The sequence below is a fragment of the Lathamus discolor genome, chromosome 5 (assembly GCF_037157495.1).
Source record: "Lathamus discolor isolate bLatDis1 chromosome 5, bLatDis1.hap1, whole genome shotgun sequence".
Lineage (NCBI taxonomy): Eukaryota > Metazoa > Chordata > Aves > Psittaciformes > Psittacidae > Lathamus > Lathamus discolor.
The window spans coordinates 57,099,853-57,115,248 of record NC_088888.1 but is presented as its reverse complement, the minus strand read 5'-3'; the positions used below and the strand labels follow the sequence as shown (position 1 = coordinate 57,115,248).

General features: G+C 41.6%; 1 protein-coding gene across 1 annotated transcript; it reads left to right on the top strand.

Moving 5' to 3' along the window:
* The first annotated feature begins 2,441 nt into the window (after window positions 1–2,441).
* Window positions 2,442–11,750, top strand: GJA1 (gap junction protein alpha 1). The gene is made up of 2 exons (XM_065680978.1): window positions 2,442–2,730; window positions 8,682–11,750. The coding sequence occupies exon 2, from the start codon at window positions 8,698–8,700 to the stop codon at window positions 9,841–9,843; it is 1,146 nt and encodes a 381-aa protein (XP_065537050.1). The 5' UTR covers window positions 2,442–2,730; window positions 8,682–8,697; the 3' UTR covers window positions 9,844–11,750.
* Window positions 11,751–15,396: the final 3,646 nt, after the last annotated feature.

Genomic DNA, 15,396 nt, shown 5'->3' with positions numbered 1-15,396 from the left:
ATTTCCATTACAATGCAAATTGAGTGTGAGACTTTCTGGTAACCTTGTGAAATGGTAGATCATTGCATCATCTGAAGCTGGGTATGTTCTGGTAATAAGCTGTGAAATGTGATCACAGAGACATATTTCCAAATTCTAGAAGACATTTCTGAGGCATTTTTATCAGGACTAGTAATAATTCTTCCTAATTCTACAGAGCATCATAGTGAAGACTTGAAATACTTTCCCTTTTCATGTGGATAAAGCCATAGCAAAGCCAAGTGTTATGCTTATTATTACTGCAAAATTATTCCCTTGTTACTAACATACATATTTTAGTTTTCCAAAGTGGATTTTAGGAGTGCTGGGCTTCTCACAAATACTGTTTTTTTATTTAAGTGGACAAATTCTTCTCAGTCCTTCTTTTAAAAACAGAGTGCTTGAAAAATTGCAAAGCCTATGTAGGAAGATACATGGAAAAATGCAAGATCAGGCAAGCAGGACCCTGTGAGCCTGCCGGCTTCAACAGGCAACAATAGCATTGTATTCTAGCATGCTATAATTCAAGCACTTTTTTTCTGTCATAATTCTGCTTTCATAAGAGGCAGCTTTTTCAGCACCAACACATACAGCATCCCAAATCTCCTCATTGTCTCAGCACCGGCGCACACGTAGCCGTGTTGGTGGAGTTCTGTGCTTTGTTCTAGTACAACCGTGTTTTATGGGGCAGCGGCAGGAGCACTATCTGTATTCTGTTCCCTGTCTATACCATAGTCACAAAAGCAGTGAAACGCTACGGTTTATATATTACAATTTTTTTATTTTCAAGAAGGGCCCACAGCCTATTAAGCACAAAGCTCAATTTCCCCCTTACTATGAAGATAAAAAGCAACCTTTAAACAAGACTCAGAGAACAGAAAGAAAAGGCTTCTTTCTGCTACATGGCTTGGACAACTGTAAAAACTAACAAGCTGTCAAAACTAACAGACAGCACCAAAGGAAAGGGGGCAGAGTAGGGAAACCAGCCTCCACCTGTACTTGAAGTCAGAGGAATGGAAGGCGTACAGTTGTAGTGTACTAGCTCTTTCTCTCAAACAGGAGGCAGTGTGGTCTGCTACAAACAACTCCAGAGCAAGAACCAGTGTTCCTGTTTTCCAGCTTCAAAGCCCCCTGCTGAGTATCTTTCTACTAAGATCTTGTCTTAGTTCTCATCTCCGGAGAATTCTGGATGAAAAGCAGAAAGTAAGGGCTGTGAAAAATAAGCAGTGATATCTAGGTTGTGTTGTAGAGTGTAACATTCATTATTTCAGGAAGAAACTCTAAAGAGGACCTTTATTTGGGAACCTCTTAATGGCCATTACTGGACTTATCCCCTCCTTTGTAGCCTTTAAAGAGCGTAAAATGCTCATCCACACTACTGGGGGGCCCAGAAATAGCCTATAACATTAACTGAAACCCAAATGAGTCAGGTAGGACCCAAAATGTAAAACTTCATTAAGAACTATCTAACCACAAACCTTCTAGAGAAGCTTTTAAGCACTTCCACCAGGGAGCTAATACCCCGTAACACGAAAAAGTACAAGAGCAATTCCTAATGCAGTTTGGAATCCATGTGTGAAGAGCTTAACACAGGCAGAGAAATACATTAGTCTCTGTTCTACAGAGGAGGCATTTTTCAAGGAGTGTTTAACCAGGGACTGGTCAGGAGCAAAGCCAAACTCGTTTCATACTAACTGAATAGACCAGGTTTGGAGCATTCTTTTATTCTGCAAAATGCGCTCAAAAACTATCAGGAGCGTTTCTTCTCACTATGGCAGATCGATTTTCCGGACTATGCTTTATTTTCTGAAGTTTCCTGGAAAGAGTTTCCTGGAATGTGAGATCATTTCTTCATTTCTCCCATGGGACGGCCACACGCGCAAACACACACACACACAAGTAATAATGAAAAAAAAGCGTGATGTATCTCCTGTAGAAACAAAACACTGCTCCTGGGGTATACGTTCATGTGTGCACGTAAAGGAAATAGAACTAAGTAAACAAAGCTGTGTTCACAAGAAAAGCTGAGGGGGCTTCCTCTCCTATGTGGTGGCAAAGGAGGGACTGGCGAAAGCAGCTACGCGGTCCAGCCCCAGCATCCAGGAGGCTCACGCTGGTTACCTATTAATCCCTTTCACGCATTTTCCCCTCTCCCTGTAGCGAAACTCCTGGTGCACACCAGAGAGCCAAGTTGTTTCGTCTGTCCCAGGCAAGCCCAGATGTGGATGCAATACCACCCAGGTGCCCTCAGTGGCCGGGGGGGAGGGGAGGTGCGGGGTGGCTGCTGCCTCCTCTTATGTTTGTTTTGTTAGATCAGCAAGAGAGGGCTTCCATGCCCCGGCTCTCCCCGCTTCCCCGGGAGGGTTTTTGCTGTGCCTTCAGTTCTGTCCCTCCTCCCCCCCTTCCTCCTCCTCCTCCTCCCCACTCGCGGAGCGCCCCTCCTCCCGGGCTGCCACCCCTCCTTTTCCCCTCCTCTTGCACAGCCAGAGCCTTAAAAACTTGTTAAAAGCTCTCCCAGTGTTCCAAGGTAGAAAAAACTTTTACGAGGTATCAGCACTTTTCTTTCATTAGTGGGGAAGGAAGGATGAAAAATACAAAGCAGCAGTAGACTTTTAAAGTTTAAATAGGTCTGAGTGCCTGAACGTGCTCTTCCATTTTACTTTAACCCTCCAAAGAAGTATTCTGATCCAGTTTCACTGCTGATCAGCAAGGGTAAGTTGAAAAGTTTTCCTTTTTCATCTTCCTGTGTATCACTTTTTTCTCAAAACACTTCCCCCCCCCCCGCCCCCCCCAAGCACTTTGTGTTACTGCGCTGGTGGCTGAACTTGTTTTAAAACACACATCTCTAAAAGCGTGAGTTCTCTTAAAGTGCTAAGTTCAAACTTGTAGAAGTTCTTTGCTTGCTTTCGTCTTCTTTCTGTACATTTCTTCAACTCCTACACTTCCACAACTTCTAGCCTTGTTCCACTGAAGGAGGAACTGCGGCGAAGCTGCGGCTGCGGGGCTGAGCTGCAGACTTGTTGCTGGTGTTTGGGTGAAATCCCTCCTTGCTGCCCTTCCTTCTCTCAGGGTAAATGAACTCTTTTAAAGAGCTAAAAACTGGAGGTGCATCTCAGCTGCCTCGGTGGTACCGCAGTTGCATCACAAGTCAGCTACAGGGAGACCTTTCCCTGAGTGCACCCCATTTCTGCCACGCACATTTTGCTTTCTTATGGAAGTCCTGATTGATGCCTACTAGTTTGCGCGGAACAAGCTTCTTAATTAGGTGCTTTGTTAAATGCTGCAGCTACTGCAGTGGTGACTTGCACGTGGTTTTCCTGATAGGTTTTCCCCTCTTCTTTTAATACAGATGTGATAAAATCCAGACGTGGGTTATGGGTTTTTAACCTGGTTTGTATATAGTTACTCTGTTTTAGCAACCTCGGTGAGGGATTTTAGAGAAGGAATGTGAGATACCATGATATGCCTTACCGCGTTGGAGAAGTTTGTGAAAGTCTTGGGTAGATGTAAATGAAAGTTGTCTAGGAGGAACTTGAAAGAATATCCACGATATGTGTCATAATCCCAATATGACACATTTCCCTTTATATTACCTTGAAGGCTTAAATACCAAAATGCAGAGGAAAAAAATGTTTGATGGCATCTGTTGGCGAAGTAAGAGGGTTTTTACGCTGCAAGACCTGGAGTGATTTCTTACAGCAGTAGTTGCTTTCTCCTAGCCAGTAGTTAAAGAGCCACACGAGGAGGCAGGAAAAAGCCTTCATCTGAAAGACAGACTAAGCACAGAGTCTATCTTATCAAGTAACACGTTCTCCTCTCAGGCAAGAATACTGTGTGCTTATGTGTGTCCTCACATTTTGTCTTGAGATAACGAGCAAGCCTCATGAAGTGGCGTATTTTGTCTGAGGAGTTCCTTTTGATTTTTGTATGTGAGATTTATGACAAAAAAAAACTGGTAATGGGGACATAAATGGGTTATGGACACCTTGTGCCCGACTTCTGTTTGTGTGCGTGTGTATGCGCATAGGGAGCAAGTTGGAGGACTTGCGTGAAGCTTTCATCCTGCCGTTTTTAACATCTGGACGGCACACTACACTGCAGAATTTAAGCCTCAAGTCTTTGGGATGTTTACTGGAGTGTTTCCTTCAGAAACTTCAAAGCCAAACACTGGCACTGACCCATGATACCTAACAAGCATACAAATGGGAGAAGGGTGAGCAGCAGGCTGGGTTCAGGGGAGGGAAGAGAAGGATTTGATTTGCGACATAAATGTGAGCACTTATACACTCAGAAGCGCAAAAATATTCAACACTGTAACATTATCTCAGGTCTCATATTATGCAAGCCCGAAAAGATTATTTCTGCGTGTCTCTGAAATGAACGTTCGTTTAGGCCAAGGATTCCTGTGGGTGTGAGGAAGGTTAGATGACATTGAGCAATCTGTTTCATCAGATACGTTGCTGTCTTTCCCCCAGTCTCTGGTATCTCTTCCCCATGTTACCCGCTGAACTTATCCTTAGTGGAGGCAGCTGGGCTGTAGTGTACGCAACTAACATGTTTCAGAAATCCAGGTTTCAAAATCCACTGGCAGAAGCATAAAGAGGGTCTGAGACCCACTCAGGGAATTGAGTGTTTCGTCTTTGATTCAAAGCAAGTGAGGAGAGGGATGAATCTGGGCAGTAACACACAGGGTAGACCTGACTTGTACAACTAGAGAATATCTAAAAAAGTCCTTACAGTTGGTTTTGCAACTACACCTTAGAATTGAATTAGGTGTAGAGGGTACAGGACGGGAAAGGCAAAGGCTATGGGTAGATCCACTAGCAGCTGACCACCATCAATACTAGCAGACAGCGAAAAAACCCACACAGTTGTGACACTTTAAATCCCAGTTACTGCAACCATTTAGCGCATAATCTTTGTCCAGGGGATGAAAGGAACTGACGCTCATCCGCAGACCTACAAATGAACTACACCTTTCCAGGGGAATGTCTGGAAGACGTTCACTGACACTTGTTTCAGAAAACTAGTCTTCACTGTGACAACCCATCCAAACCCCATATGTTGTACATCTCAGCCGCTTTCTCTGCCACTGCTGGTTGCTTTGAGGAAATACTCAAGCTGATTGATGTTCAAGGTCCAGAATCTTCTCTTTTGTTGGCTGTGTGTGTGTGAGCACTCATAAAAAGGTAGGAAAAGTTGGAAAACCAAAACTTTGGCCTGTTACCCAACTGCTTCAGCTGCACAATCCCATTTTAGATCCCACTCTAACCCTTACCTCTGTTCCATCAGCTGGCATGTGACCTGCTATCACTGTAGTCAGACCTGGGCATGTTACCACAGCACTGAGTTTGCATTATTCTTCCTGGAAAATATGAACCAGATGACAGGATGAATACTGTCCATAAAAAATAGTTCTAGAATTTCTTAATTGCGGCTTACAAATCAAATTTCTTCTGTATGTGGTCATCCAAAACCCTTGCAGATGAATGCTGTCATATCTCCTGCTGCTCTATGGCTTTTTTTCCCCTATCTTTACCCACACACAGTAGGACCTGGAAGAAATTCATCTTTCAGAGAGTTTACTAGGCCGGCATTAGTCTGTTTCAGAAAAAGGTTATAATGCTGTAAAGTAATAGAGCTTATGAAATACATGTATTCATCATGAGCTGTATCCTTAAATTCCTGAAGTACTGAAATCAATCGATCAGGTCAACCTCTGTCCTTCAGGGGACTCATTTAAGATGTTTGGAAGTTTTAAAAGAAGTCCAGAATGCTGAAGAACTATTTTTAAAGGTTATCTGCCATCCATTTCAAACTATTTACAAAGCTAGAATACTTAAATAACTGTTTGATACAAAACCCCTTTTTATACACAGTAAACCGATACTGTGATCGGTTAATAAAAATGGTCTTTCAGTGCCCTGAAAGTAAACAAGTTACAGCCGATGAATGAATTTTCTCTACAACAAAACAGAGTACTGTGTTTCATAAAGCAATAGAATCCACTTAAGCGAAGGAATAATATATTTGTGCCACCATGAGGCTATCTGATTAACAGCACAATGTTTTGAATTGATGTGGGGTTTTTTATCACTGGCAAAGGCCAGCATGTAACCGATCTCTTTAAAAAAAAGTTGCTTTTCAAAGCTATGTATGAGTAGTTCAAGCATGGAATGTTTCCTCCTGGAGTTTATATTGCCAGAGGACATAAATGAAACTTAGCAATTTTGCATGCCGAAGCAAATTAAAAAATAGGTAGTAAATTCTCAAAATATTGCAGGTGTGGGATTAAGTAGGTCAAAAGTGAAGTAAATCATGTTGCATTAATGGACCAGAGTGGAGTGTAATTAAAAAACAAACCACACGTAACAGCCTAGAAATAACACGTCCTCTGTTTTCTTAATCAAACTTACAATCTGAAATAACATTTAGACAGTAAAAAAATATGTTGAGTCTGAGAAAAGTCTGTTAATGCAGTAGTTTTGAATCATCACAGACCTGACTAATTAAATCAAGAAGCTGTTACTTGGAAAAAGGCTCCTTCTGTCCACTTCCACGACATGGAGCAAATAGCTTCCCTTTAAAACAAACTTCACATGTTGTATAGTTACAGGCTGTTCTCTGTTTTAACAATCCCAGCCTGAGGAGGAACCTGGTCACATTTCACTCCAGCCTTTCCAGAGACCTCCGCACTCGTGCGCCCAACTCCTTCTCCGCCACCAGATCCCATAAGGACACACTCGCCTTTCCTGGGGAGAATGAAAGCTGGGATGGCTGAAGGGATGTGTCAGATATAAAAACGCTGCCTACTCCTCCTAGCAGCAGCAGCAGCGGTTTACAGATTTAAAAGTCTGAAGGAGGCCTGACCCTTTCATGGGGCTTCATTCATGCAAAGAGCTAATTGCATGGGGAAGGGTCTGCAGGCTGCAGTAGGTAAACTTCAGAGCAAGCTGACTAAGCTGACCGAGGAAATGGCCCTGGGGTATTTTTCAGGGGTTAAAGATAATTGTCATCTCTGAGCTGTAAGAGTGAGCACTTTAAACACTTGTCTCCCATTACTCTCCCAGACTCTTTCCGATGGCAGGAACGGTGTGTTTTTATTTGGCATCTATTGTTATGCTTGAGCTTGCCAGACTTACAATCATGTGTTTCCAGTGACTCACTGCTTCTTGAAAGCAGATCTCCTTGGTGCTAAAATTTCCTATTTTATGAATTATCCAGAAAGGGCCTTTTTCTATAAATGACCTTGACTAGGGAATATATCCGTGATGCGATGGGGAGAAAATCATTTGGACAATATCAGAACTATTAATACCAGGAAGGAATTACTCAGTATGCACGGAACAAATACCTATACCCAGCAGCATGTACTTTAAAAGGAAAACTTCGTGATTATTTTTCCTTTTAATTGCCCAATTTCACATATGTGTTCATGTGGGGCAACTTAAAACATACGTTTTAATGCAGTTAAGATTACCTTTCTCCAGTTGATAAAAATCCTATAGTGAATTTTGGTTTTCCTATGAAGCTAGAATATAAAGTAAACAATTCCTTTTCTGTCATCCTGTGTATTGCTAGATATCCCCAAGAAGCTGCCTGTGTCCCAGAAATGCGCACTTTAAAACTCAAGTGGAGAGAGACAATTTAAACTTGCAGTGTTCCACACTTGGAATGCAAACTGCACGCCAGGAGTTGCTTTAAAAACAGAAAGAGCTCATTTACCTTTTTTTCTTGCTAAGTCTTTTTTCCTTTCAAAACAAAGTGAAGGAATTTAAATACAAGAAGATGCAAATACGAAGCTGAAACTGGTGAATCAAGCAAGCCACAGATAAACAGGAAACCAGTTCCTCCAATTTAGTAACATGAGCCTAGCTGCGCTTTGTGTATTTACTGGTTTTGGTTCATAAAGCTGTAGGTAAAATATGCTGTGATCTCTGTGCTGCAAATACCGATATATAAACTGTGCATAGATACCAAGTTTTTTTTCTGAAATTCAGTATACTATAAACTTGGCATCATTAGGAGCTATATTCTTAGCTGTATTACACACAAGATATGCAAGAGCTCAGTTTCATGTTGTTGTAGGAAATACAGCACACTTCCTGCAAGGATAAAATTTTAGGTACCCAACCCTGGCATTAACTTGGTATAACCTTTTGTATCTAGATTATATGATGGTTTGCTTTCTTACTCTTTTAAAGAGTGAACATAAAACATCCTGTGAGTGATGCACACCAAAAGAGACAAATCTTTCACGTGTTCTTAGAATATTCCGGCTGTGCCACTCTGCACTTCCACACCCTGCTTCACCAGTGTGTCACAGCTGTTTTCTACCTGAGGCAGGTATATATTGTGGAACTGAGGCTGCCACCAAGGAAGCTGAGGCTTGTCATGGTCTTCTTGAAAACAGGACTGAAATTAGAAACTTCTGTTTTTCATTGTGCTCTGAGACATTATGTGTTACTTTCTCTTTTTCAGTTTCCCTGACTTTCCATTCCACCTGCACTAACTAAAACTCTGGTTGCTCTTCAGATCACGTAAAACTCATGAATTAAAACCAAGCTGACATCACTGCTCTATTAGCATTGGCCTGTGATTCAGTGTATCAGAGGTATTAAAGCTCTGTCTTAACTATCACTTTTTTTTGTGTCCTTCTTTAGCCAGCATCCTGTGAAGATGGGTGATTGGAGTGCCTTGGGAAAACTTCTTGATAAGGTTCAAGCCTATTCTACTGCAGGAGGGAAAGTGTGGCTGTCTGTCCTCTTTATTTTCCGAATCTTGCTCTTGGGGACAGCAGTTGAATCTGCTTGGGGAGATGAACAGTCTGCTTTCCGGTGCAACACTCAACAGCCTGGTTGTGAGAATGTCTGCTATGACAAGTCGTTCCCCATCTCTCATGTACGCTTCTGGGTTCTGCAGATCATATTTGTGTCTGTACCTACACTTTTGTACCTGGCACATGTGTTCTATGTAATGAGGAAAGAAGAGAAGCTGAACAAAAGAGAAGAAGAGCTCAAGGTGGTCCAAAATGACGGTGTGAATGTGGATATGCACCTCAAGCAAATAGAAATTAAGAAATTCAAGTATGGGATCGAAGAGCATGGCAAAGTGAAGATGCGTGGGGGACTGCTCCGTACTTACATCATCAGCATCCTGTTTAAATCTGTCTTCGAGGTGGCTTTCTTGCTGATTCAATGGTACATTTATGGGTTTAGCCTGAATGCCATCTACACCTGTGAGCGAGATCCATGCCCACACAGAGTGGACTGTTTCCTGTCCCGTCCAACTGAGAAAACCATCTTCATCCTCTTCATGCTGGTTGTGTCCTTGGTGTCTCTTGCTCTGAACATCATTGAGCTTTTCTATGTGTTCTTCAAGGGTGTCAAGGATCGTGTGAAAGGGAAAAATGACCCCTACTCCCACAGCGGTGCCATAAGCCCCTCCAAGGACTGTGGCTCCCCCAAATATGCTTACTACAATGGCTGCTCCTCCCCAACCGCCCCCTTGTCTCCCATGTCTCCCCCAGGGTACAAGCTCGTGACCGGAGACAGGAATAATTCTTCCTGTCGTAACTACAACAAGCAAGCCAGCGAGCAAAACTGGGCCAACTACAGCGCGGAGCAGAACAGAATGGGGCAGGCTGGCAGTACCATCTCCAACTCGCACGCCCAGCCCTTCGACTTCTCTGATGAGCACCAGAACACTAAAAAATTGGCGTCGGGGCACGAGCTGCAACCCCTCACCATTGTGGACCAGAGGCCTCCCAGCAGAGCCAGCAGCCGAGCCAGCAGCAGGCCTCGACCTGATGACCTGGAGATCTAAGCTTCTAGCTGCAGTACTTGCTCAACTATGAAACGACATGCATTGGAAGATGCAGTCAGTGCTGATCTTGTTCCAGTGGAGGTGGTACTTAACAGTCTCAAGCAGAGGATTTTAACAATCACAAAAGCAAACAAACAAGCAAACAAACTTTTAAAGTACTTGCTGGTTTTTGGGGGGAATGTAGGGTTGGTGTGGGGTGGTACAGTACACATTGGTATTTAATGTAGCTGGTTTAAAGAATTTAAATACTAAAAAAAAAAAAAATAAGAAAAAGGTAGTCAGTACTAAGGTAGGGGGGTGTTTTTCTAGAAAGGCTGTAAATATCTGAGTGTATGTGTATGTGTGTACTATCATGTTTGTTTCTAAAGAATCTTCTGTAATACTAAAACTCAATAATAACTGAACTCACATTCGTCAGGGTGAAGTGCTGTCTGAAGATGAAAACATTTTTCCTATTCAACAAGCAAAAAAGTCCAGGATTGCCTCTGATCATTTCCCTATCAAGAGCATTCCATTCTTGGAAAGTTGCACTTTGAAGGTAAACTTCCCAACGTGGTCTTCCAGGTTGTCAAAAGGCTCCTGTGTGGACAATCTACAGCCTCTAAATCATTCAGCTCAAATTTGAGATATGGCCCACCAAGAAATGCTTTGGTCACCTGCTTTTCCAGCTCTTCACGCAGGTAGATTTTGTGATGTGCATAACTGGGATGGCTCCACATTAGCAGAACCAGCGGCCACACTCTTTTGCCCACAGCAATACTCGTGTCCTGCTGCTCAGATAAAGTCTAATTAGTATTATATAAAGCCCAGTTTGCTGCCACTTGCAGATTTAAGCATTAAGACAGGCAAGCAACTGGCTTTAGTGAATTTTGTCACACGCTCATGTATGTTAAGGGTGTACATATGTGTGTGGATATGGAGGTAAAGGTATACACGAAACACCCTCGGAAGCATACAATGGGAAATATACGCACAGAGATTATTTGCAGTTGACACTTTCTTATGGGTATTGTGAAGATGTGGGCCACTGTGGTGTTTACATTCTCTGATTTCTTCAATGCAAGTCAAGCACATGTCGTATTTTTTTTTTTTAATTTTATAGAATATTTTCCACATATCCTTAATGGATGCTTTTTTAAAAAATAAAAATCAAAAGGGCCTAATCCTGGATGTCTTGCTCTGGAAAATATTTTGAATCAGTGGGAGTTTTGCCTGAACAAAGGCTACAGGATCAAGCCCAGGATGTAGCTAACCATGTTCTTACTGGAGTGAATGATTTTCTTTTGTAGAACTTAGGGGTGGAAAAGACCCATTAGGTCATCTAGCCAATCTCCCTGATAGGTAATAATGATGCTTGAATGATAGAAGATGTAGTACTGTAAGCAAGCTTTAGTCTTTTACGTGAGAAACTTAGAAGAAATGCTTTGTGCTGGATTAATAATAAAATATGCCTACATGACTTTTGCAGCAACTGGTATTTTTCTTGTTCTGAATATTCACATTCACTGAACTGTAATGTCCACTCTTGAGTTTGACAGGTCTTTCTAGATGGCTCTAGCAACTTTAGTGTTTACACTTAGATTTTGTTTGAAATGCAAGTGAAGTTGAAAGGATTTTTAAAGAGTACAATTCTAGCTAATTTATTTGAAATATATGCTAAGGAAATTACCAGTTTCTTCAAATGCATAGCCTCTTAGCTGAACACAGGTTGACCAAGGAAATACATAGCTTGGTTTCATTTTGCAGCAACACAGATACATTGTTTCATTTAATGGATTGTATTAATTTGTTTGACATTCCGTGTTAAACTACTGTTGTGTTCAACTTCATTGCATGTATGCTGCCATACTCCATTGGATCATGTTGTCTGGAGAACATTAGTCAATAAAGTTTTAATTTAGTATAAATATATTTTCTAATTGTCTTTTACTGTTTTATATGGACATACATCTTTTGTTTCAGTCTTACAATCCAAACTCCTTCCTCCCCTCTTTGTTTTTCCCCAGTTGCACTGCATTTCAGCAGTATTCTTTATTTAATCCATCTGGATTTACTTTGAACTGAAATTTCACAGGACCAGATTCAGATACTCTCACAACACGGGGAAACCAAGCACGTTTGTGCTATGCCACTTCTGAACGAAGTCATACTCAGCATGAGCTACTGCAATTCAAATCTTGCCATGAGCCCCAGAAAATATATATGTATTTGCAAACTATTATTAAAAAGGTAGTAGTAAGATACTATCGCATATTTTCTCAAGCAGTTTTTATATATGACCTATATTCAACCTTATGAAATCATTGCCTCTAGTTTACATTTCCCCATATAATCAGATTTTGTGATGGACAGTGAGTTTCAATTTCTGGAATGAAATCCTCATTCCTTCTGAGTCAGTGGGAGAAAGGTACTGATTTTAATAAGGCTGGGATTTCACATGGTGTCTACTGCTTCGCTATTTAGGTCCCTTTCCCCAATGAATATATACAGTGCTTGGTTTTCCAGCATTTAACTGTAAAGGAAAGATAGCTGAAACTCTTTATGTGAAAAATCGAAATACAATGGTCATGCAGTTATCATACAGCTGTTTTCAAATTTGCTTGCCATTTTAGGTCCAAATTCTTCCTCTCTCCTATTAGTAAACAAGGGGGAAAATAAGCAGGACAGTGGTAGTGGACTTGCGGCTCTAAAAGATATTACACAAGAACCAGCACAAGGAATGACTCCTTCAAGTAGTCCTTAAATAATGAGTCATGTTTCATCTGGCTTGTCCTAGTTCATCTATATAAAGGGAAGGGCATTCCAAGCATTTTGTGAGGATCATGCCCTTGGAAAGGAGGATACAGAAACATCCAGGGAAGGTCTCACCCTGAAACAAAATCTGGTGTCTCCTAGACAGGCTGATTGTCAGGTATGTTCCACGTTAAGGACTCAGTTCCTTGAGGCATCCTGGACAACTGATACAAATTAGTGCTTCAGTGCCAAGGCTCTCTGAGTGATCTTTTGTGGGTAATGCATGTTTGTGCGTGTGTAGGGTAAAGACATTCCACAGGCCGTTTCTCCCACCTAGATTTATATGGAGTGCATTCATTACACACTCCAGAATCATCAGTGACACATTTTGTGTGCCGTTTATCCAATGCTTTATACGCTTTCTCCCAGCGCGTATCTGCAGCAGCAGTTGCATTGTCTGCAGCTGACAAAAAATACTGTATGATATAATGCTAGTGCATGCTTCCCAGGGTTTGTAGAAGAATGTGTTAGATATGGAATTCAAACTGGAAAAGTTGTTTTAAAAATACATATCTCTGAAGGTAATTAGAACAAAAGCAGGGTTACAAACAAAGCAGCAAGAAAAAACAAATTCAAAACCTGTCAAGTATTTAAACTTCGTGTGGTGATTCTTGTAGAAGTATTTTAAGAAAGGGCAGATTCATCCTAAGGCTCCCACCCTGCCCCAGTAATTTGAAATGTTTGTGAAGATTAAAGTTAGAAGGACAAGCTACAGACAGCCTAAAATCCATATGCAGATCATGTAATTTCAAGATGTTTTAAATACAGTAAGGTTATTTCCTAAGTTAGAAATGAAATTTTCATAATTAAAATGGAAACTACAGTAATAGCTTGAGAACTGGAACTTTGTGCCAGTGTACCTCTCACACACCCTGAAATGGGTCAGTTTTAAATGATGTGCTCATCTCACTGTTCCAGAACCATGGCTGGCAGTGGTGCTGCTGTGCTACATAGAATCACCAACTCGACTGCCCATTGCCACTGTGCTGGTGTTTCCCTCGGAATTTCTCTGCAGTGTGGTACTGATTCAAGAAAAAAAATAGTAGTGATGTAAGGGGTAGAGTTTTGCAACTCAAATCCGCGAGTCGATCCAGATCTGAAGCTACCTTGGCCTTGGTAATGTGGACTTCTGGATATGTCATATCAAAACCTCCTTCAGATTTGGTGGAGGCTGCTTTTACCCCACTGGGTCAGGGCTGCTTTTAATTCTTGTAATTCCTCTATGATTACCACTGCTCCCTTTTCCAGAATTTAAACAAAATAGGGCAGAAAATAGGTTTTACCTTACTCCTGTAAAACATCTACTGCTAATCCTAACCTGGCAGGACTGAGCCTTCTTGTGAGCTCGTGCACTGCCCCGATATACAATAGTTTTTTAATGCAGTGCATTATATGAGTAGTCAGATTGACCATCATCTCCTTAAAGACGTCTTCCTTCTGCTATTCACTCCATCCATTTGCATTTACATTATATCTGCCAGAGGACTCTGACAACTGAGGTGAGGCACATGGCCCTTGAGGATTTCTCTGGCAAAAAAAAAGCAGTCCTCTGATGGGATGGAGCTGTTGAAGCTGCTCCTACACTACTTTCATTTCTACTGCCAACATAGACAATAAGGTCAGAAGCGTAAGTCACGCCTGAGAATTCCCTACCTAGACATATTCTCTGGCTCAGTCCCTTGAAACTATTTGATGGCCCTCCATTTTACTCTGATTTATTCTAACATAATAGCTCCAGAAACACAGGGCTGCAAGACCAGCTCTACAAAGAGATGACTGCCTTTCTCTGACTTAAACCATGTGCTTTTGACTGTGCCTAAGGACATACTCACACCCAGACTCTGTGAGTCCTGGAAAGTGTGTCAGATGTAAATTACATGATGCTAGCACATCACTAGAGTGAAACAGGAAGAGTTTATTGGTTCCTGTATTATTTTAAAGGTATTTTGATCAACACACACAAAAAAAAGGAATGTACTAAACTTGTCTTAAATACTTTGTAACATAGAGCGCTACCAGGAGACCCTACGAAGCAATACAGACACTGTGCATGTATTCATAGCAAGCATTATCTACGGGTACTATGTGCGGAAGCAGTTTAAATAGATCCAGCTGCTCAGTAAACCCAACTGCCTCCAAAATGGCTCCCCTCACTCTTTTCTCATGGTAGCTGAAGTGCTGCATCCAGCTTACCGGCTTGCTGGAATTTGCAATGCAAAGGCACTTTGGGCAAAGACAGACATGTTTTTACAGTGATTGTTTTACATTAACTCCTTTTAAGTGCTGAGGAAGCACAGTGCTAGAAGCTAGAGGCAGAGTCTGGGATAGGCTGTACTGGGTCAGTAATACACAGTTGAGGGTGTCAGCTGGTCAAAAGTAATGACTTTCTGGTGACTGTGGACTCGTCACTTAAAAGACTGGGTCTCTGCTACTATGTTGGGGAAGTGTGCATAAGAAATGAGACATCTGAGCTTAGGCCAGTATAAAAGGGAAAATGTTCAGACATTTAAATTGCTCCTTGGAACAAGCCTAGACCTCAATTGCATACTTCCCATTAGAACAGACAGAAAATGCTCACATGAGTTCCAGGGTTTCAGTCATTTAAATCAATGTAAAAGTTCCTCTCAATTTCAGACATAAACAGATTGGATCCAGAAAGATATATTATGACATCTAATTTTCATTGATGTAACTGCAAGTGGGAAGCTTCTGGGTATCAGCTACTCTTGAATGGTGACCATTTGAATATGTGAATCATAC

Excerpts from the sequence above, each read along its gene's own strand:
- GJA1 (XM_065680978.1), top strand. The coding sequence starts at position 8,698 with ATGGGTGATTGGAGTGCCTTGGGAAAACTTCTTGATAAGGTTCAAGCC.